Source organism: Hesperophylax consimilis, chromosome 4 (genome assembly GCF_061612785.1).
Source record: "Hesperophylax consimilis isolate HC1 chromosome 4, BYU_Hcon_1.0, whole genome shotgun sequence".
Taxonomy (NCBI): domain Eukaryota; kingdom Metazoa; phylum Arthropoda; class Insecta; order Trichoptera; family Limnephilidae; genus Hesperophylax; species Hesperophylax consimilis.
Window position 1 is genome coordinate 36,619,659 of NC_142839.1, and position 22,308 is coordinate 36,641,966.

General features: G+C 33.7%; 1 protein-coding gene and 4 non-coding genes across 5 annotated transcripts in view; 4 read left to right on the plus strand and 1 right to left on the minus strand.

Moving 5' to 3' along the window:
- Positions 1-1,997: 1,997 nt before the first annotated feature.
- LOC149424642 (trissin receptor-like) overlaps positions 1,998-22,308 on the minus strand; it is a 91,926-nt gene continuing 71,615 nt past the window's right edge. The window contains exons 8-9 of the mRNA XM_089631085.1: positions 15,518-15,640; positions 1,998-2,513 (exon numbers count right to left, since the gene is read on the minus strand). Of these exons, the coding sequence (XP_089487211.1) occupies positions 1,998-2,513; positions 15,518-15,640 (639 nt within the window). The remainder of the gene's footprint in view (positions 2,514-15,517; positions 15,641-22,308) is intronic.
- LOC149424643 (5S ribosomal RNA) lies at positions 7,376-7,494 on the plus strand. Its single transcript, XR_016302184.1, has one exon. It is a non-coding gene; the product is annotated as a 5S ribosomal RNA (ribosomal RNA).
- Positions 7,818-7,936, plus strand: LOC149424644 (5S ribosomal RNA). The gene has a single exon (XR_016302185.1). It is a non-coding gene; the product is annotated as a 5S ribosomal RNA (ribosomal RNA).
- On the plus strand, positions 8,260-8,378 carry LOC149424645 (5S ribosomal RNA). Its single transcript, XR_016302186.1, has one exon. It is a non-coding gene; the product is annotated as a 5S ribosomal RNA (ribosomal RNA).
- On the plus strand, positions 8,702-8,820 carry LOC149424646 (5S ribosomal RNA). Its single transcript, XR_016302187.1, has one exon. It is a non-coding gene; the product is annotated as a 5S ribosomal RNA (ribosomal RNA).

A 22,308-nucleotide genomic window follows, 5' to 3' on the forward strand; every position in this document is an offset into this window, starting at 1 on the left:
AGTGGATATGGGAAAATAGATAGAGTGAAATTGTAAATAAAGTCTGGAAAAAACGGGCCTCTTAACGTTTGACAGCGTTTCACATTAAATGGAAACGGCTTGAATACGTTAACGGAGCTGTTATGCGAGGGAAAGGTAGATATCTTTTTTGCAAATTTATAGTCATTTCCAACTCCCCATTACTTGTTCCAGTGCGTAGCCCATTTCCTGAGCGCTTAGACTTACTGCTATTCTCGTTACTTCAGCACTGAAGTTAGACGTCTGGTTCGGTGTAATGAATTGTTGCATAGATCACAAGGAGCCGCACATCGATCAGGCCTTATTGATATGTATTATTGATGCTTAAGATTGCTTAACTTTACGTTATGTCTTTTCATCGAAGCAGTGCTAGAGAAATGTAGGTTAAATTAGTCGTGTTAATTTATATCTTTGTTCTCTAAACGATTTTTTTTTCAGCGCTATTCCATTGTTGACAATGTGTTTTGTTCATTATACCAACAGAATAGTTCCCAGGAACATGGTGTCTGGAGGTAAAGTGCAGTAACTTTGATGATTATCTCATTGATGGTAGAAGTAAAAAATAAACTTTTTTTAAATTTCATTTTTCCCATAGAAAATATTTTTCAATACCAACAATTCAATTGATTAAAATAAAAACTACCACTCAACGTTGAAATTTCTAAAGCTTGTTTTTATTTATGTTATAATATATTGCAAAATAAAAACAATAAGATGAATAATATTCCCAATAAGTTTAACTAACTCTTTTCGAAAAATCCAACATTATACTTGAAGGAAATTATTTTTACATTATAATACGATTATAAAAGGAAATTCAATGAAAAAGTATTGACAACGTTATTTCTGAGTAGTACAAAACTCAGTTTGATTGTAAGTAAAATATATATGCTGAGAAAAAACTGTTTTAAATAAAATCAATATAATAAATAATAAAATCTCTCCAGTTTGATCATTCGTTAGTTTAACTAATCTATATTTTTGGCTTCTTTTTAATTTTTTGGGCTTAATTTAACGTATCTAGGTTGAATTGTGCAAACGGTGTAATACTTTTGTATATTATCAGGTACTCGTAATTCAAACTATAATATTATCTTCTAGCTATGATTAGTGTTACCTGAAAACCTGAAGATTAATCAAATAAACAACTACATGCTCGTAAAGATTCCTGAATTTTTTTTTCTAACCAACTGCTGATATGATTTAAAGTTGATTAAAACAGTAATGCATTTGCAACTACCATGTAACTAATTATTTGTGATATTCATGCCACTTGCTTTTCAAATAAGCCATTTTCTCCGCTTTAATACCATAATTATTAGCATTATAAAAATTCTTGTCACATAAAAATTATGCCGCTTATTATTTGTGTTCCTTCAAATAAACATAACACTAAAAATAATTAAGCACTAATAATTTCCTTAAAGGTACTTAGATATTTCCATTCTCATGTACGAACCTTTGTAGCGTAAATAATTATAAGCAAAAGACTTACGGGCCACAGACAGTTGCGCACGGCTACGTTTCACTCGCGACTTTAGCTTCGCTCACTATTAGCTGCCATACATATCCACAAATACCGGCTACGCATGGCTTCGTGGATATGTGACGTCAGAGACACGCGCGTGGGTCGCAGCCGATGTGCCGGCCAAGCGGAGCTTGCGGAACCCACGGCGGCCACGGCTGCCACGGCGGTCACCGCGGCCACGGCGGTCACTGCGGCCACGGCAGGCATGCTTCTCCCCCCCCCGCAATGTGTCAATGTCAAATATATTGTATCAAACCACGTAGCTTACGTTTAAATCGTGGCCGTGGACTTCGTGCGCAGCTGTCTGTGACCCGCCATTCTATTTAACCTGGCTATGTTATGCTCGGATCGGCATCCCGGAATGGCAATAAGTTCACTCCGTTTTGACCTCGGGGTGAAGCTCCGTCATCTCAATAGTACAGACCGGGGCCTTGTGAATTTTAATTAACTTTCAGGAGTCATTTCCGCTGGTTTGCAAAGTGGCCGTACTGCATGGGGCGCGTGTTGACCGCGTGGAACTCCTTCTCAGCAAGAATTGCTGTTGGTTAGCGCACTGTTGATTCAGTTGCAGCTGCTGTTTCTTCTTGTGCGCCTTAGCACAGCTGCAGAACAGCAGCTCCTTCATGCCTTTCCTGAAGTTCCTCGAGAGGAAGGCGTAAAGGAAAGGGTTGATGCCGGAGTTGAAGTAGGTGACGAGGAATGTGAGTGGCGTGAAGAGCGCGCTGAAGTCGCTGCCGCCCTGGTAGCTCGGGGACCAGTACTGCCACATCTTGCGCGCGTGGAAGGGCAGGTTGCACAGCGCAAAGGTCAGCACCACGATGATCAGCATGCGGATGACCCCGCGGCGCGCGCGAAGCACGTTCTGCGACAGGTGGCTGAGCTGACGGCCTCTCGAGCGGCTACGGCGTGTACGCCACGTACTCACCACGGCGGGCACGGGGGCTGGCACTACCGCGGGCACAGTCACCTTGGGAAATAAGAATCACAGACGTATTACTAATATTCTGTACATAAAAACAATAGCGAAAAACTTCTCTTATCTCTGACAAAATCATGGGTTGTATTTTTCACATTTCCGGGTGAACATTTTTATTTATTTTGCTGAACGTTAATATGATTTCGAAGTTTTACGGAGAGCGAAAAGAGATTAAATAAGTGAGTTATCAGTTGTGGAGGCAATAGCTTTATTTATAAAATGGCGCATTTTCCGAATGACTGATGTCATTTCGGTGGACAGGGAATGATGGATAGCGAGATGAGAATTGTTGTTTTGTTTGAAAAACGTGTATATTGCTGTGACGAATGTGGTGTCACCTGTACGTTCAATCCGATTGTTATTTTTTTCATTCAAAATATATCAAGTTCCGTGGTTTGAAAATCCTGGAAAATTATTTAATGAATTTGTGTTCCCAAAGATTTTTTTTGTTAAAATCTTACTGCTTAACAATCCCGGTGAGTTATAAATCTCATTTTGGCAAGGGAGGAGTTTTTTTTATTAGTAAGAGGTATTTCAAGAGAAATCAATTACAAACTTATTTTTAAACCCGTATGCAATAGTGTTAGCAAAAATGAGTTCTATCCGAATATCACATTACAAATTGTTTGAATTAAATTTCCACCACTGTCAAACACTCTGTACTTTGCTTCCATTACTCGCTTAATTACTTAGACCTTGACTAATTATTGTGTATGGTGGGTGATTAATGCTGAAATCGGGAACATGAGGTCCAAAAGGGGACACTGAATTAATTACGTGAAATGGACTCAAAAATCTTTGCATTTTGCATGACACATAATGTTATCCTCGGGAGCTACAAATCAAACGACTAATGGCTTCTATAAATTTGCTTTCTGACTAAGTAAGGTTTATAGAAGTAAGTGGTTGGAGTATTATTTTTAAGGCTCAAAGGCTGAAAGGGGTATCGCGTGCTTTTTTAAATAACGTTCCTTGTTTCTATTGAATTTACATTATTTTAAATCTGTCTTTTACCTCGGGACGAATCACATTTAGGAAAGTAAATTCTGATCAAAACCTTGTATTGTAGTACCGCCCAGCATAAAATTTGCTTTCTTTTCCTAAACACGCTCATCAAAGAACATAAATATATATTATTAAAATAAATACCGGAAAGTCCAATTATATCCAATTTTCCAATTATGTCCTAAGTTCTGTATCTAAATTTCGCTAATAAACGATTAGTTAATGTTAATTAAGTGTTAATTCCAAGTATGATACTTTGTATTATCTCTATACATAGTTAGTAATAACATAGGTAGATCATTGCAGAAATGTATTTTATATTTTTACAGCGCCTTTGAGGTAGTTTTGCACAAAAACGGCGCTATACAAACCATCCAACTATTATTATTATTCTAGGTACACTCACTTTGGATAATATACGAGTTCAAAGAAATTCGCACAGAACTATTTTTCAGAAAGCCATACCTTACCACTTTCCTGAAAAGGCTCCCACGAATGCATAGACACTAACATCTGAGATTAACTTGCTCTAGAAAAAACTGACCAAATAAAATTTCTAGGAATCATAATAGATAATAATTTCAAATTGACACATCATATTAAACACAGCACAAACAAACTCCTCAAAACAATACATATTTTCCTGAACATAAACATATTTACACTAAAACAAATTAAAACAATATATTATGCACTTTACCAATCCATTATAGAATACGGTATAATTGCTTGGGGAGGAGCAACAAACTCAGCTATGGTCATATGGAAATTACACAGAAATCTGTCACAAAGATAATACATAAAAACATAGAATGACTGACAGTGACCAAATACTCAACATATTTGACGTACTAGGTATCCGCCAAATATACATAAAAATACTACCAAAGTACATTTTTGAGCAAAAAACTAAATTTCAACAAACACGAACTAGCACTAATATACCAATTAAACGAGCGTAGATACAAAACATAAAAAAAACTCCGTTAATAAGCACAAGCTTTGGACAAAGACACAAAAAATACCAGCAATAAAAGCATTTGAAAATCTCCTGACACAAAAAATTAGGAAGAAAAAAACTGTTCGCGAACACCAACAAAACTAAGAAATGGATTAAAGAACATAAAAGCACATGCATAATAAAAAAAAATCTAAGAGAATTAAAAAAATTATCTACATAGTACATTTATCATACACAACCGCGGTATAGATAGCGCCCTACGTGGTAGCGTCCTCGCGTCTTCTAACCGCTTTGTGTTTTTTTTTGTGTTTTCAAGGGAAATGAGGCAACATACCTTTGAAATTATTTTTAAAATCAGTCAATCAACATTTTAGATAAACTAAATAACCATTAATCAGAAATTTATAGTAATGTGATTAGAGTGCAGTGTGTTAATATTGAATAATCGAAAATTCTGCTAAAAAATATTCGAAATTCGCTGAACTTAAACTTGGGACAAGGATCGGTAACTGTAGGTACGTCAGATGTTTTCAACGGAATTCTCGGAAACTCTAAAAGCCCTAACAAGTGTTTCGCTAAGCCCAGGGTAATTTATTATCCCGACCATCGCTTTTTATTTCGGGCACAATGCACCACTAATACAATCACCAGGAACAAGATTACATGGATATGAATGATGGACTCGCCTAACGTCACAGCGGTGCTGCCAAGGTCTTTTATCTATGCAAGGATACTGTGTCAGCGCTTAATTAACAGCAGACACGTACCTGGACGGATAATGAACCTCGTGCTGGCACTGTTGGTGGACGCGGTGGACTCTCTCGCTGCAGCAGCTGGTCCAGTTTCTTCACCACATAGGATTCTTGCTGCAGAGTCTCCATGTTCTATTTTCGTGTCACTTGTTATACTTCATTTTATTTAACTTAATTTCACTTTATTTTTGTAATATTTATATTTTTTGTAATACCTGCATCAACTGTAATGCGCCCCTGAGGTGATATCTCACAAAAGCGGCGCTGTACAAATTATCCAATAAATAAATAACCGGACTAATAATTACAAACATATTTTTTAGTTTTTAAAACTACACCATATATTTTTATTTCTTTGATGTGATACTACAAATATAGAAAAGGTTCCCCACCCCCGATCTAGATCAATATCTAGGATCTAGAAATTTACGTTTGATGTACATATTAACGATGTTAAGAGTAAATCAATGAAAATCCTGGGAGTCATTCACAGAATATCAAAGCCAATCAAAAACCCCTATTCAAATGGTAACCTTATTCAATTCATTAGTCAGAAGTTAATTATAATATGGGAGTGTTATATGGAACCCACATTACATGAAATATGTAAATTCTATTGAATCTGTACAACAAAATTCCTATTATCTTTCAAATGTAGATTAAACGCCTTACTCCAATCTTATGAAGAAGGATTACGATACTTTAATTTTCTTACATTAGAAAAAGAAGACAATTTACTTAATATGTTTCTACAAAAATATTCACAGCTTGAAACTACTCATTTTCTAATTAATATTCACATTAAAGTTCCTAGTAACTTTACTTGAGGAGTTATAAAACATTTCATCTTGAGTTATTTAATAACAAAATCGCTGATTTCAATCCAATGTCTCAAATTTCTAGATTGTATAATACCGTATAATATGACGATATAGACATCAATATTTTAGAAACTAGTGGAAAAAAGTTTTAAAACCTCGCCGAATTTAAGAATAAAAACGAAAACAAAAATGATTTAGAAAACATGTGCTAGTTTTATTATCTACAAGCTAAAAACTGTGTACTTGCTTTATTACTGTTTATTTTATTTCTCTCTTTCTTTTCTCTGTACTGTGTACTTGCAGTGTTTTGTATTTTATTTTTCTAATTATGATTTGTTATTTTGCTGTGAAAACTTTTAACAGGAATGTTGATATATATTATGCACATTTCAATGGAAATCTAGTTACTATAGTAATTGTTAACACTGTAAATGTTCCAAAAAATAAATAAATACTAATACTTTGTAAACATGAGACGTTACATAATCTTTAAATGAGAATAAATCATTGTGGGTTATTTTTCACTATCTACATGACTGACTTGGAAACTCGAGTAGTATTAAAATGAAAACGCGTCTGTTTGCCGAAGAATCCGTTCATTAACGGGTTTCGTTAGTGGTTATGTTTATAAAGAGAATTTGTAAGTGGAGGTAGTGAAACATAACATGGCAGCAATTATATGAATTCTATTTAAGGTTAAACGTGACGTTCGTTATAATCTGCGTGTTCATAGATGTCGTTAAATTAATTATTTAAAAAAAAAATGGGTGTGTCAAGCCTACGCAAGACAGAAGTGAAACTTCTAGTATTCTTCTCTCTCTCTCTTTTCATTTCATTCTCTCTTTTTTTCTGTCTATTGACATATTTATAAGTAGCATGTGATAAAAAAAATTAAAAGTTATAAAAAAAGAAAAAAAAAATTAGTTAAAGCGGGGATCGAACCTCGGTTCTTCACGACCACAGTCGTGCGCTCTGCCTGTAGACAGCGAAGATGAGTTAGGAGAGTGAGTTAAACTAGGTATATAATATTAGCTAGGCTCCTATAGCGAAATGATCCCGTTTTTTCGTCACGGTCATGAGTCGGTTTTACTCCGGTCCTCGAAATTGCATGACGCGCGTAAAGAAGTTTCACTTCAAAAAATTCCTGCAAAGTTATGGATGTAATTACGATCTTTTTCAAGCGCGTATGTAATGATTATTTTTATCAACGTCGCATACACCTTGCTAATGTTTTCAGTATTATTAGGGCTTTTTTATACTAATTTTCATATATTTATTGGCAGGTAGAGTAGAAATTAATATTGTTTAGCGTTTGCCAACGACCATACCATGTTGAACACACCGGTTCTCGTCCGATCACCGAAGTTAAGCAACATTGGGCGCGGTCAGTACTTGGATGGGTGACCGCTTGGGAACACCGCGTGCCGTTGGCCCATTTTTTATGGTAATTTCATGTTTTTTTTTATTTTTTTATCGTTACTATCATTAATAATATCATAAAATTCTTTAACTTTTCAAGTATGCTACAGGCCTAAAATATTACTTAGTGGATTGATATTATGGTCAACCATTGAAAAAAAAAATTCCTGCAAAGTTATGGATGTAATTACGATCTTTTTCAAGCGCGTATGTAATGATTATTTTTATCAACGTCGCACACACCTTGCTAATGTTTTCAGTATTATTAGGGCTTTTTTATACTAATTTTCATATATTTATTGGCAGGTAGAATAGAAATTAATATTGTTTAGCGTTTGCCAACGACCATACCATGTTGAACACACCGGTTCTCGTCCGATCACCGAAGTTAAGCAACATTGGGCGCGGTCAGTACTTGGATGGGTGACCGCTTGGGAACACCGCGTGCCGTTGGCCCATTTTTTATGGTAATTTCATGTTTTTTTTTATTTTTTTATCGTTACTATCATTAATAATATCATAAAATTCTTTAACTTTTCAAGTATGCTACAGGCCTAAAATATTACTTAGTGGATTGATATTATGGTCAACCATTGAAAAAAAAAATTCCTGCAAAGTTATGGATGTAATTACGATCTTTTTCAAGCGCGTATGTAATGATTATTTTTATCAACGTCGCACACACCTTGCTAATGTTTTCAGTATTATTAGGGCTTTTTTATACTAATTTTCATATATTTATTGGCAGGTAGAATAGAAATTAATATTGTTTAGCGTTTGCCAACGACCATACCATGTTGAACACACCGGTTCTCGTCCGATCACCGAAGTTAAGCAACATTGGGCGCGGTCAGTACTTGGATGGGTGACCGCTTGGGAACACCGCGTGCCGTTGGCCCATTTTTTATGGTAATTTCATGTTTTTTTTTATTTTTTTATCGTTACTATCATTAATAATATCATAAAATTCTTTAACTTTTCAAGTATGCTACAGGCCTAAAATATTACTTAGTGGATTGATATTATGGTCAACCATTGAAAAAAAAAATTCCTGCAAAGTTATGGATGTAATTACGATCTTTTTCAAGCGCGTATGTAATGATTATTTTTATCAACGTCGCACACACCTTGCTAATGTTTTCAGTATTATTAGGGCTTTTTTATACTAATTTTCATATATTTATTGGCAGGTAGAATAGAAATTAATATTGTTTAGCGTTTGCCAACGACCATACCATGTTGAACACACCGGTTCTCGTCCGATCACCGAAGTTAAGCAACATTGGGCGCGGTCAGTACTTGGATGGGTGACCGCTTGGGAACACCGCGTGCCGTTGGCCCATTTTTTATGGTAATTTTATGTTTTTTTTTATTTTTTTATCGTTAACATCATAAAAAATTTTATATCATTCTTTAACTTTTCAAGTATGCTACAGGCCTAAAATATTACTTAGTGGATTGATATTATGGTCAACCATTGAAAAAAAAAAAGGCGTTAAAAACAAAAAAATAATGTGCGATGGCCGAGAATCGAACTCGGATCAACTGCTTGGAAAGCAACTACGCTGACCATTACACCACCAACGCCAGTTGTCGAGATGAGCTAAGAAGCATTTATATTTTACTTCAAAACTTTGACTAGATCAAATGAACTTTAATCGGTCCCGCATTTTCGTTTCGGTCATGAGTTGGTTTTACTCCGGTACTCGAAATTGCATGACGCGGGTAAAGAAGTTTCACTTCAAAAAAGGCGTTAAAAACAAAAAAATAATGTGCGATGGCCGAGAATCGAACTCGGATCAACTGCTTGGAAAGCAACTACGCTGACCATTACACCACCAACGCCAGTTGTCGAGATGAGCTAAGAAGCATTTATATTTTACTTCAAAACTTTGACTAGATCAAATGAACTTTAATCGGTCCCGCATTTTCGTTTCGGTCATGAGTTGGTTTTACTCCGGTACTCGAAATTGCATGACGCGGGTAAAGAAGTTTCACTTCAAAAAAACACTTTTTCAAGTTATGCTTTACATTACTATATTAAGATGAATTATTTGTTTGCGCTCGTACACGTACGCAATATAAATGTGTATAAATAGTTTGATCTGTATAAACATTCAATTCCTTCAAGAAAGGAATACAAGTAAAATATTTTACCGATTATTCAATCGAAAATTGTATTTGTTTGCCTTTCTTGAACGAACGGAGTATTTACACGAACAAGACTATTTATTCATATTTATATTGCATATTTACGGGCACAAACAAATAATTATTCTTAATATTGTTTATTTATTTATTTATTCATTTTCGGGAAATCGACAGTTTACATTTAATCAGTTTGTATATAAGTATTATATAGTAAAATAAAACCAATTATGGATTTCCTCCTTGTGACTTTAACTGAGACAGTATAATATGGAATAAGTTATTTCAATTTGTGAGAAAGGAATATGAATTAAAAAATTTATACAAAATAAAAGATTATACAAAACGACACATTTATAGCCATGGAGAGAGGTTTAGGTATAAATCAAATCATAATAGAGATATAAGCACTAGAGACATAAAAAATATTCACAAACCATCAGAGAAATATTCTTTTATGGACCTCTTATATTTGGTAAGTTCGCAACTGAAAATATCAACCTTGGATAATACGCTATTGTAATTATTAATAATACGCTATTGCTATTGTATTGTAAAGCAATACCTTGCACAAAGCGTATTTTAATAAAATAATTCAATTAACGCCATGTATGAACACGAAGAGTACAACGAACGTCGTGTTTAACCTTCCGACTCGTTATTCTACCCTACGCTGTTTGACCATTAACATCCATCTTTGCATAGTAACCATTGAGGTTCAAGCGCCTTACACAGCCACCTTCCCACCTCCTCCTGCCTTTATATATAAATGTGTAACATATTGATTTCCGTCCGTTCCAAATTTGCTCAATTGCACTTTGGATCTGAGGAAATAACGGGTTTCTTTCTTTCCTACCTAGCCTCCCCTGCCTGAACCAAATGTTGCATGCATAGTTACCCTTTAGGGCACGTGAGGAATAAAGGCAAATCAAAAAAAACCGTTAGAGCACTTTGGAGAGCTTTCCTTTTCTTAGTTTTAAACCGTTTTTGAACATACTAGATAGTGGATTATTCTAGAATTCCTGAAAATATAATAATATCGTTTTAACTTGGTGTATTTAACTAGATGAAAGACTTTGCTTTCGAAAAAAAAAACACTTTTCTACATCGAAATTGCTCGAAATTAATACATTCTTTTTATATTTCATTTTAAACGGTACAAGCAATGTCTATATGTTTTTAAATTTTCACTGCGTTTCGTATTAACGTAAAAATTTACTGTCAAATACGTGTAATTTAGCGGAAAATATTATTCAAAGAAAAGATGCGGCTAACTCAATTCTCATAAAGAACAACAAAATTATAAAAACACACAGACGTAGCTACTCCCTTTGAAAACATATTTTGGTTTTTAAATTACAATTTCGTGAAAGTTTCGATATAGAAAAGTGTTTTGCTTCGCGAGCCTTCTCAGCGAGATTACTGTATGTAAATTAGTAAGTTTGCTGCGGTTGTCCCTTTCGCCCATTTTACGGGTCGACGCATGGAGAGGGACAGAGATAATCAGGGTAAAATACCGCTCCGCGTTTTACGTAAAGTCTAGCCTCTTAAACTGTGAAATTAACATTTAAGGAACTAAAGAAATTGAGGTTTAGTCAAAAAAACTTCGGAATTGCACATTATTAATTTTACTCATTATTTCCTCTTGGTAAATCCTCAGATACGCGGGAAGATAGTTAAGCCGACAATACATTATGAAGATCAGAACATTCCGATTTCTGGGAAACGCTAAGCCCGGCGCACAATTAGTCTGTATTCATGTGTGGTCACGGACATCCTACAGCAATTAAATATTTTACTAGATTAATCAGTAAGCTCATGTATGTAAAATTTATGTATGTATAATGGTACGTATACATTTGTGAACCGAAACGCGAACCGAGCCACGAATTACGAGAAAGGAACAAAGCATCTGCAAGCGGCGTTTCGCGCCATTTGTACTCTTTTATCTTTCCCGTAAGTTCAGGTTCAGTTTGGCCGTTCGGCTCGCGTATTTATACGTAGCATTAAGTGCTTCTGAATTGAAAACGGTATGGAAATAAAGATCTATCTTTATTATACTGTGCGAATTACACATATCTTTGTTATTATAGTTTATTGTCTTTCCCTTGCGAGCTTCTTTGTCGCCTGTCTTTCTTTTACATCATCTGTCGTTAATGAGAAATGAGATATATGTAATGGAGCTATCAGCACCCAAAACATGCGTTTACTTAATTTCATATTTATTTGTTATACCCTTTCTATGAACAAAAGCAATCCAGAATGTAAACACAAAATAATCTGCATAAATATTAGATGGGACCCAAAATTAACAGGAAATCTCTTCTGAAGGGCAGGCCATTTCTAGTACAAACTTTAAATCATTAGATTTTCTTTTGTATCAGCATACCAGCAGATTTTGTTGTGAAAGTCTACGTTTGAACTCATTATTTATTATCGTGAAACGCGCTGACCGATTTTTTGAGAAAAACTTGCGGCAAAGTAATATTGCCTCCCGTTGTGAGATTAGTGATTTCCACAATATTAACGGAAAAAAATATCGAATTGATAGCATGTCAATTTTCTGATAAATTATTAGTCATTCAGAATGTATCAAGAGCACGTGTTCTTTTCCGCTGTGCTCATAAAACATTCGCTTTTAAGTGATACTTTATTAGAAACTCTGTCAATTCATTCGTTAAAGGCCTGCAGTCCCTTTTTGACTGGAAATTTTTAATAAATTAACAGTATTTTATCTCAGTAAGTTTTCTCAGTGCGATCTGAAACTATTTCAAAAAGAAAGTGGTCTTTCTCTCGGAAATAAATCGAATAATCCAAAGACATGGAAAAGCTATTGAGTAATTCTGCACTAAAAACAAACTGCCGGGTGTTTTCATGGCCCATCGTATATAGCTAGATAAGTTAGGAGACAACAATGAACAAGAACAATGGCTAGCCGCTATGACCCTCCATAGATTATCAAAGGGTATTCCTCTATAACTTTATAGGCTCTTCCAAATAACAGTTACCATTGTTTAATGCTTAAAACGAATTGTAAGTTATCCCTGCTTATTTTTATTTCAATATCTATATATAACAATAGTCAAAAATATTTGCTACCATTGTTTTAATATCATTTTACTGGCGATTTCACCATTTTCACAATAATAGATAATAACATATTATTATTTGTTTAGCGCATTTTTGTGTTATTTCGCTTCAAGTGCGCTTTACTATAATACATTAAAAAATAATAAAAAATTAACCCCACACGCTGGTATTATTCCTAAGGGTTCATAGTGAGCGTTTAAAAAGAAGAAGAAGATGGTTTGAAAGGGAGATATGTAAATAAGAATGTTAGAGGGGGCTCGCCATATTGAAAAAACTTCAAAATCAAACATCTTCGAAAATTGTGAAAATATTTAATAAAACACGTCTCTTTTAAAAAAGACCAAATATCTCTCGACAAATGTTTGAAGTAGCATTTAAAGATACCTAAAACATGTTAAATAACAGAAAAAACGTTCTTTTGATAATTTTCGAAGCAAATTTGGCATTTTTTTGCCTTAATATAAATACTATTTCTTCCAGGCAAATGTAAAGATGTTAAATATGAATAGCATCATAAAATGTACAGTATATATACATAACCAAAACTATAAGAAGAGAACAAATTTCCAATATTTACAATACAATAAGAAAAGAGCAAATTAAAAATAGCAAAGTACAAACTATCAACATGAAAATAGCAGTCAGTGTGTTCATGAATAAGAACATTACACGTTAAAAAGCGTAACAAAGAAGAAACCGACACTTAAAGTTTAAAAATAAAATTCTATGGAAATAAATCACTTTGAAAAAATCACAGGTTCTTCGTCGGGAAAAATATATAAACACATATTAAAATGTTTAACCTGACGAAGAAACCATCACAACAAAACAAGTCGATTATTTTCTTTAAATAATGGTTTATACAAAGTGATTTTTTATTTCCATTAAATTAAAATGACTCCTCAAAGTGAATTCGCAATTATTGAAGACGTTAACAATTAAAATTTCTTAAGTCAATATTGTTTTCCGGAATGTGGATAGGTTACTGCTATGTACATCTGATGAAATATATATATATATACACAAATTTCAAGTAGAATAAAAAAAATACTAGAAACTAGTAAACATAACAATATATATAAATACTTACAAGTTATGTTGAATTCCAAATTAACATTTAACAAGTTTGCTCAGAATACACAAAATAAACCTAACATTTAACAAGCATGCTGGGTACACACAAAATAAAATCGGAAAGAATATTTTTATTCTGGGAAGATTTGAATCGTTTTTTACAACTCCATTATTTCTCCACTTTTTAACGATCGCTCAACGATGATTTTCTTATGTCATGACAGGAAAAAAATAAATTTAAAATCCTCTAAAATAAAGCAAAGAGATTAATGCATAGTGGCAGCGATTCATTTAGTAGTATTTACATTACCAATTCAGTGGGTAAACAAGACATTTTTTTTCCCATTCAGAACCCTTTACTTAAACGTACAAGGACAATCGCCCCCAGTAAATGGAAGCAATCCTTCATTGCGGGCGGACTAGTAAATAGTAGCTAGTACAGTGTGATAACATAATGTAAAAAATTTCACTAAAAATAAATTAAATGAAATACCGAATAACAGAAACTTCTAGAGTCTCTTCCACAAAGTTTTATTTTGATTTGAACATCTTCGAAACATTCACACCATTAAATATTATTTTTAACACGTGTAATAATCTCGTTTACTAAGTTCTAAAAATAACAAGTTATATAAACGTCTTCAATACATTATTTTCTTCTCCTTTCGTAAATCGTCACTAAATTCTGAACATTGTGTATATGCACAATATTGTGAGTGCCTTAGTGCTTTTTTAAAGATACATGCTTTTAGCTTTACCTTTTTAACCATCTTGGTGTTTTCCATTTGACACAGTAAATTTTTTTGCGGCACCTTATTTTTGAAGTTTTTTTTTCTTTTTGTGATTTTTTAATACGAGGAAAAGTGATAAAATGCTCTCGTGCTGCGACTTTTAGATATTTTGACTATATGATATTTTGGTCAAAATATAGCTTACGAATCGAGCCGGTAGAGTCGCTCGGTATTTTGATTAATTATTTTTATTTTGAATCATTAAAATTACTAATCAAGGCCGAAAAGGCGACTCATTACCCTCGCAGACGTGCGTGACAAGTTTTTTTAGTAAAAAACACAGCCGTAAGTGGGTTTTTCAAAATTTAGAAATGTTTTTCAAATTCAGACTCCATACGGGTATGAGACTGTTAAAACACGATAGATCTTTTCCAAAACGGACAAATATACGAAAATATTTTGAAAAACGACAGATATAACTTCACACTGCCGATATATCTTCGATTCGACCCTATATAAAGCGTTAACGAGACATTATGTGATATTATTCATTTGCCGTGTTTGAAAACGAAAATTTGCGAAGGACAAGGGGGGGACGAGGGGAAAGTCAATTGAGGAGTACACGTTGTATACGCGGTTCTCGTCGCGCGAGATACCTCTCCACGCGGTCTAGAGGCAGAGCGTTCGTCACTCGTTATGCAGGACCCGGGTTCGAATCCCATATTTTTATAATTTTTAATTTTTTTTTATCACATGCTACTTATAAATATGTCAATAGACAGAAAAAAGGAGAGAATGAAATAAAAAGAGAGAGAGAAGAATACTAAAAGTTTCACTTCCGTCGTGCGTAGGCTTGCCACACACTGTATTTTTTTCAGTAATCGTTTGTCAGACTGTACGTTAGGATGGTTGGTATATCAGGGTGACTTATACGTTGGCCTGTCTAGTACGTTAGGGTGGCTGGTAGGTTAGTTCTGGTGTGGGCGGTACTCACGTGGCTATCTTCCTCCCCCGGGTGCTGCGAATGGGGCACGGGGCCTGCGGGGGCGCGTGAGATGCGGCGCTCCATGCTGCGGGCGCTACGCCACAGGCCCATGGCGATTCTTGTGTACAGGACCTGCATAACAACAAGCAATACATCGTAAGTATTATGTTGTATTCTGCGACTGGAGAATTGATTACTCTCCTAACTACACGTAGTGTTAAGAGACGTACCTGACTTACGTCAGTGATACTTGGACTTATTTGGATTAAAACATGTAAATTAAATTTTAGTCTTTCGCCTTGATGCCATGGCAGTACCTATCAAAATTTCAGCACATCTACCAATTTCGGCAAAACTGTACCGATATTCGTAGGAAATCTACCGATATTCGTAGGAAATCTACCTAAATTTGAGAAAATCTATCGAAAATCTTGAAAATCTACCTAAATTTTGAAAAACCACCGAATTTTTTTTAAATCTCTCTCAAAATGCCCGACGAACGGTTTCTGACTATGGGAACCCTGAATCCAATTAAAACCTAACAATATAACCTGAGTGATGAATTCTCGGTATCGTGGAGTTAGCATAAAGATTTATTTAATCATGCAGATACAATATTAATTAGGTTTGATTAATAAAAACACTGAGATGTCTTCAAATCAAAGAGCATACACTATTAATCTGAAAGCATTACACCTTTTACGTTAGGTACTGGACGTAAAAGGTTTTGATTAACGTTAGGTACTAAGTTTCATTAATAAAACCCTAGCTTAATGCAGAAAATAGCTTTCCAATTACTCGCGTCATCACAATATATACCCACTACAAAAAATTGCTACACGGCTTGGACATTTTTCAGAATTCGGCCAACAAACAACACTAATTTACTATTTTTTGGCACGAAATAAATTATTTAAAATATTTTTTTTTAAACTTTTTAACAGGAAATTATATTTGGGAGGGTAAAATAAATGATTAATTTTTTAAATTCTCTTCATCTCTCTACACTCTTTCTTCCAATTTATTTGTTTTGTTATTATTACTCATATCATAATACAATATGCTGTGCATGTTAAATAAATTAATAAGCAATGTATGTATTATGTGTGCATAAAAAGATGATTGAAAGGTTTCCTTGTGGCGCCATTACTTCTCCGCCATCCCTATTCAGGTTTGAACCAAAAATTACATCCCTGGGAATAGAAAAGAGAAAACTATTTCAATGCTAATGCTCGTTTTTACACTTACACACAATTACGCTTTAATGTAAACAAGAAATTTGTTCTTTCTGTTTCATCATATTCAAAAAGTTTTGGAAGCTTTTAGTAAAATGGCTTCAGACTTGTGATTTTCAAATCATAGCTTTCAAAACTTGATTCAAGATTAGTAGCATTCCTGTGCCATTGAAAACCTTTACCAAAGCGAAACTGTTGGTGACATATACCATCAAAACTTTTCTTTGGAATTTTTTGTGAACCCTTTCAGCCCAGCTTTGTCAAATACTAGTCAAAAAATATCTCTGAAAAAATATTAGAACTGAGTTCATAAAATGCAAGCCTTATAATGTCAAGACTTTTCATTAATAATTGTTTGTTTCCTAAATAACATACATAAAAATTCTCGTACATGAAGGTTATAGAATCCGGACATGAAATACCAAGGAATATTTAATTTGCATGTTGATGTTTTCAACATTCAATATCATATCTTATTTGTAGAAAATATTATGTGAAAGAAGTAGCAAATGATTTTTTAGTACCTCCTGACTTGGACTGTAATAACGGGAAGAACTCTAATCTTCCTTTCCTTCAACGAGCAACAGAACCCGTTCGTGATTTGCATAATAAAGTCGTATGTATACTTCTAAATAAAGGGTTAAGAGGAGATTTAAAAGCAGCGTTGATCTGAATATAACATGTTTAAAACATTCAGCATTGTTTTTTTCTTTACCCATATCTGCTTGAAGAAATATTAATTCATATTTTACAAGGCTCGTCGCTCCGTTCGGGCGTCCCAGAAATTCAAAAGCCTTCATTGTCTTTGTGCGCTATACGTGGAACTTTTTTAAACAATGAAGAAGTCGAGAGGAAAGTTTCCCGTTTCCCGACCGAACTAAGTTTCACCGGATACCTGCAGATCTTCTTTGAATGCAACGTGTTCCTTTTGCAATCAGCACGAGCACTTACACCATATGAGTGGTGTGAGTACAAAGAAAATATTTTCATATTATGGAAAAATCTAAATATTGCTGCAACGTCCGTTTAATATCATATTACATTATTTGCTTGTGGATTGGTGTTTAGTATTGAAACAGTTTGGGATAATACCTACCATCATTTCCCATCATATACTATCATACCTACTTTCCATTTCCTTCCTTAAAAAACAGCCTTACCCACATTGGAAAGAAGAAGATGATTTTTTGCTGCACTGTTAATTGTCGCAAGTCAGTGTATATTCACAGTCGTGTCGTCGTGGCAAGCAGTTGCAATCGTTGTTTTGTCGTCAATTGGAGTCGTATATTCACATGCTTTGTGCTCTGTTTGCAAAATATCATCTCGTTTTGGAGTAAATTTTCGTCAAGAGCCATACTGCAGGGATTCATGGGAATTCAAGGTAGGCTGTTTCCATCATTCCACATTTCCCGTGATTTTAGAACCCAATTGAATGTGCTTTATATTTTCGCATCCTTGTTGATTTGGTTTACAGTCCATTCCGTTTAAAAGAACATGGTACAATTGGGATGCCGAAGTATTGGTCAGAATAAGTGTAATTGATTCAATTTATTATTTCGAGTGACAGATTATGAAGAAGAGACGTTAGACTAGCGTTCACACTTTTTTTATTTTTTCTTCTCGCTCTTTATTGCCGTCTCTTTTGTACTGGACGACAGTCACACGGTCGTTATACCTGGTATTCACTATTCCATCTACAAGCAATATCATGTTATAAGACAGAGAAAGATTTATCACTTTTTTGACTACTCAATGCGATAGCGTGTTCTTGCTAGCTAAAAAGATGGAAAAGGAATCGGTCGATAATGTTCAATGTTCTGCAAATCCCTCAAACGTGACTATCATCAGTGGAAAGGCCCATCGTCGTGAATAGTCTCTTGTGAGGTACTTGAAATGAAGATATGACTGAAAAAATAAACGATTGCTATGCTCTGTGGTTGGAACCTTTGGCTATTGACTTAAAAGCGTGGGTCGTAACATTTGTTAAATGTCAACATTTTCGTGAGAATTGAGTCATAAAAATAAAAGAATATTATAGAAGTAGGTGCAACTTTACAGCGTGTTAATTTTTTTCCTAAAACAAATAAACTATCTTATAAAACAATTTAATTTGGTTGATTAACGAACTAAGGGTTTATTTGGTCTCTAATTAGTAGGTATACGAAGGTGTGAGTCAGATTACGTAAGACGTTTATGCTAAACCTAACCTAACCCTTCTTCATCATGCTCATTTAGAATAAAGTTTCTATAAACATAAAGAATTTCATATTTTTTTAAATAATTAGCATCTTATTGTAGAGATAATTTCTTAATGTTTAAAATCATAATTTAAAATGATTAATATAATTGAAAGCCATTCTTCACAAATAAAACTAATGAAATAGTTGAACGATACTCGTCTTCTAAAGTCATCAAATCGGTAAATTAAAGTACTTTTGGTAGCGTAGACTTGCATCTGCTCTTTTATTTGTTTAACATCCTAGGCTTCAGCGCGGGAAAACAAAATCACCGTTGCTGAAGAAGGTTCTATAAATCATCCGCAAACACAGCGTCAAAGAGTTTTATTGCAATTCATTAATTACTGCCACAAGTCAGAAGTTTCTTCAACAAACATCCAAAATTCTAATTTAGGTTACGGCTCTTTAGCATTATGTAATGAACTAATAGGTTTGGTTTGTATTGTACGCAGTGGAGCAACCCGCTGAAGTCACCGCTTTTCTACCAAACGTGGGAAGAAGTTTTCTCGTCGTTTTCCGCCTATCTTATGCCTTGTAATCCTACGTTTTACTCATGAACAAAAGCGAACGCCTGTTTTATGATTGTAATTGTACTCTTCCTTTTGACATCAAACGCCAAAATTCTAAAACTCAACAAGATTTTTTTTATACCCCTGTATAATAGTCGCAATTGTATGTTATTTTACAGAAAGTTTAACAAATACGTGTATCTGTGTGTCCCAGTGGGCGTGTACATTATGTATTGAACAATGCACTTATTTTTTTTATTATTAATACCCCAAACTAGGCAAATGCCCGTATTATATAAAAAAACATATAAAATATTATATAAAAACAATTATACAATGTTGTACATATATCATTATACAAATGGTAAAACCAAAAAATAATAAATATATATATATACGATAATATGGATAAAGTCGGAATGAATTCACTTAATGGTCTTTCTTCAGTCAGACAATAATTTATTTCAGGAAGCTTTCCGATTTCATTCTGCCACTTTCTTCGAGCCATACGGTAATTTTCTATTGAAGAGGGCCTGTTTTAACCTTATTTCATTGCTGCTTGAACCCATTATACACCTTAGGAGCCAGAAATATATGGAAACGTTGTCCAAACGATGTGTTCATTTTTGGTACTATCATCCTTTGTTCTGATCTTAGTCTTGTTGTGTAACTGTGATCAACAAGACTATGAAGCTTGGGGAAAAAAATCAATAAATACTTTACTATGTGTTGCGTACCGACTATTAGTACCTTTGAATGTACTGTAAGTCACTACGAGATAGAAAGTATCGATCGATTGTGTCTATGTATCACAAGGAAAATTAAGAGTGGGGAAAAGGAGGCCTTGACCTTGCGAATGATGTTTGTTTCGTTTGGAAGTTCTGGTGTTTTCTGGAAGGTTCCGTCGGCACTATTAATAGTTTATAGATGACGTCTGGCACCGTTGTTTCCAAAACATGAACTATTTTGTGATCATCATTGTATTTTCACTTGGGAATTATAATTTTTACTCTTTTACAAACTTTTCATGAGAATACTTATTACGGACGGCGAAAAAATATGAGTAATCTAACATAAAAAATGACACTCGCTATGGGTGTTTTTTTACAAATCTGATTTCTTGCATTCTTCTAAGGTAAGATCTTTAGGAATGGAACAAATCAAGGGATAGGGCAATTTGGGTAGGAACTGGAATGTTGGGATAATCATTGAACTGTTACAACATTAAATACGATGAATATTGTACTAGATTAAAATAGCAGCGTTCGTAAACTTTAAGAAAGTAAATGAATAATTCGGATTGAAAGATTATCTATTTTCAGTGTGATAAAAAAAAATTCTGTGACAATTTTAACCAACATTCAAGATTAAAATTTAGAATACTTGGAAGAAGCTTTCATTTGATAAATAAGTTACTGTTAATTAACTGTTGAAAATAGAGAAGCTTCATTTAAGTTTTAAATTAGGCCATATTATTTTTTATTCTCATTTATCAAACTAATCCTTATCACTGACCTTGTAAAATGATCTAATTACGGAACGGACAAGACCTCAATTCTAAAACCAAGAATATTTGTTTTCTTCCTCACGTCTATTTAAAGCTAATCATTATTTGAATAGTTTCGTGTCATTTAACCACACGAACGATTTTTTGAAATACTAGGCCAAGATGGCAAAAACCGCATGTGCCGAATTTATAGAACCTAAAAACGTGGATAAACAGTGAAATCTAAGTGTATTCATTGACTTTATATCGCAGTAAGCAGTTTCGTATGTTTCTGTATTAATATTTTGAGGAAAGGTATTAATTACAGAATATGATAAATGTATAAATATGACACCAATCACTCGAGTGGATCCTTCAGTTCGAACCCTAATCACTTTGTTTGAGTTCATTTGCTGATTCGTAAGTTCCGGCATTCCAACAATTTAACCCTTAATCAATAATTATCGAATTGAATGAACACTGAATCATAATCGCCAAATGAATCAATCAGAACGGTAGACATTATAAAGGAAAAAGTTTTGGGTAGTTCGTCCAAACTTTTAACGAAAACTTGAAAGCGCTGCTTCATACTTCATTTTCCCAAATCTGAATACAATTTTCAATTAATTCTTTCAAAGGGTTGCTATATTATTTACTAACACCTTTTTAGTTGACCTTCTCCTAAAAAAAAATTAAAAATTTTCTTAATATAAATTATTTAATTTATTGTCCATTATGAATCTAATTACACTTTACAAAAATTTAAATTAATTACATTACATTTAATACATCACTTCAGAAGTAACATTAACGTTTGAATAATAATAATAAAGGTGATAAGCGATTAATCAAATATTTCGGGACTTCCCAAAATTGGAGGGCTTACGGCAGGATTAAATTTATTTTTGATGTAAAATAATTCGTATAATTTTGAATGTATTTTAATCTTTCCTTCTAATATTTTCATTTTAATTTTCTTTGTAGTCTTTCTATTATTCCGTTTAATCTTTAATTTTATTTCTATTGTGGTGTGTGTAATGAAAATTAATTTAGTTTTTTTTCCATAATATATCGTTTTCCGTTGTGTTTTATTATTTGTTTATAGAAAATTTTATTTTCCTACGTCTTACATTATATTCTAAATCATGTACGACTACCATAATACGGGTATGAGCCTACTCGTATTACGTTAGTTGAAAAAAACATAAAAACTGAAATTTATAAATTATTTAAAAGAATGAAGAGGCGAGGGATATACGCGTAGAAAATTGGCATCTCTAAAGAAATAATTTTTTTTTGTTTGTGGTATGTTTATTTTAATAAATAGCTAATT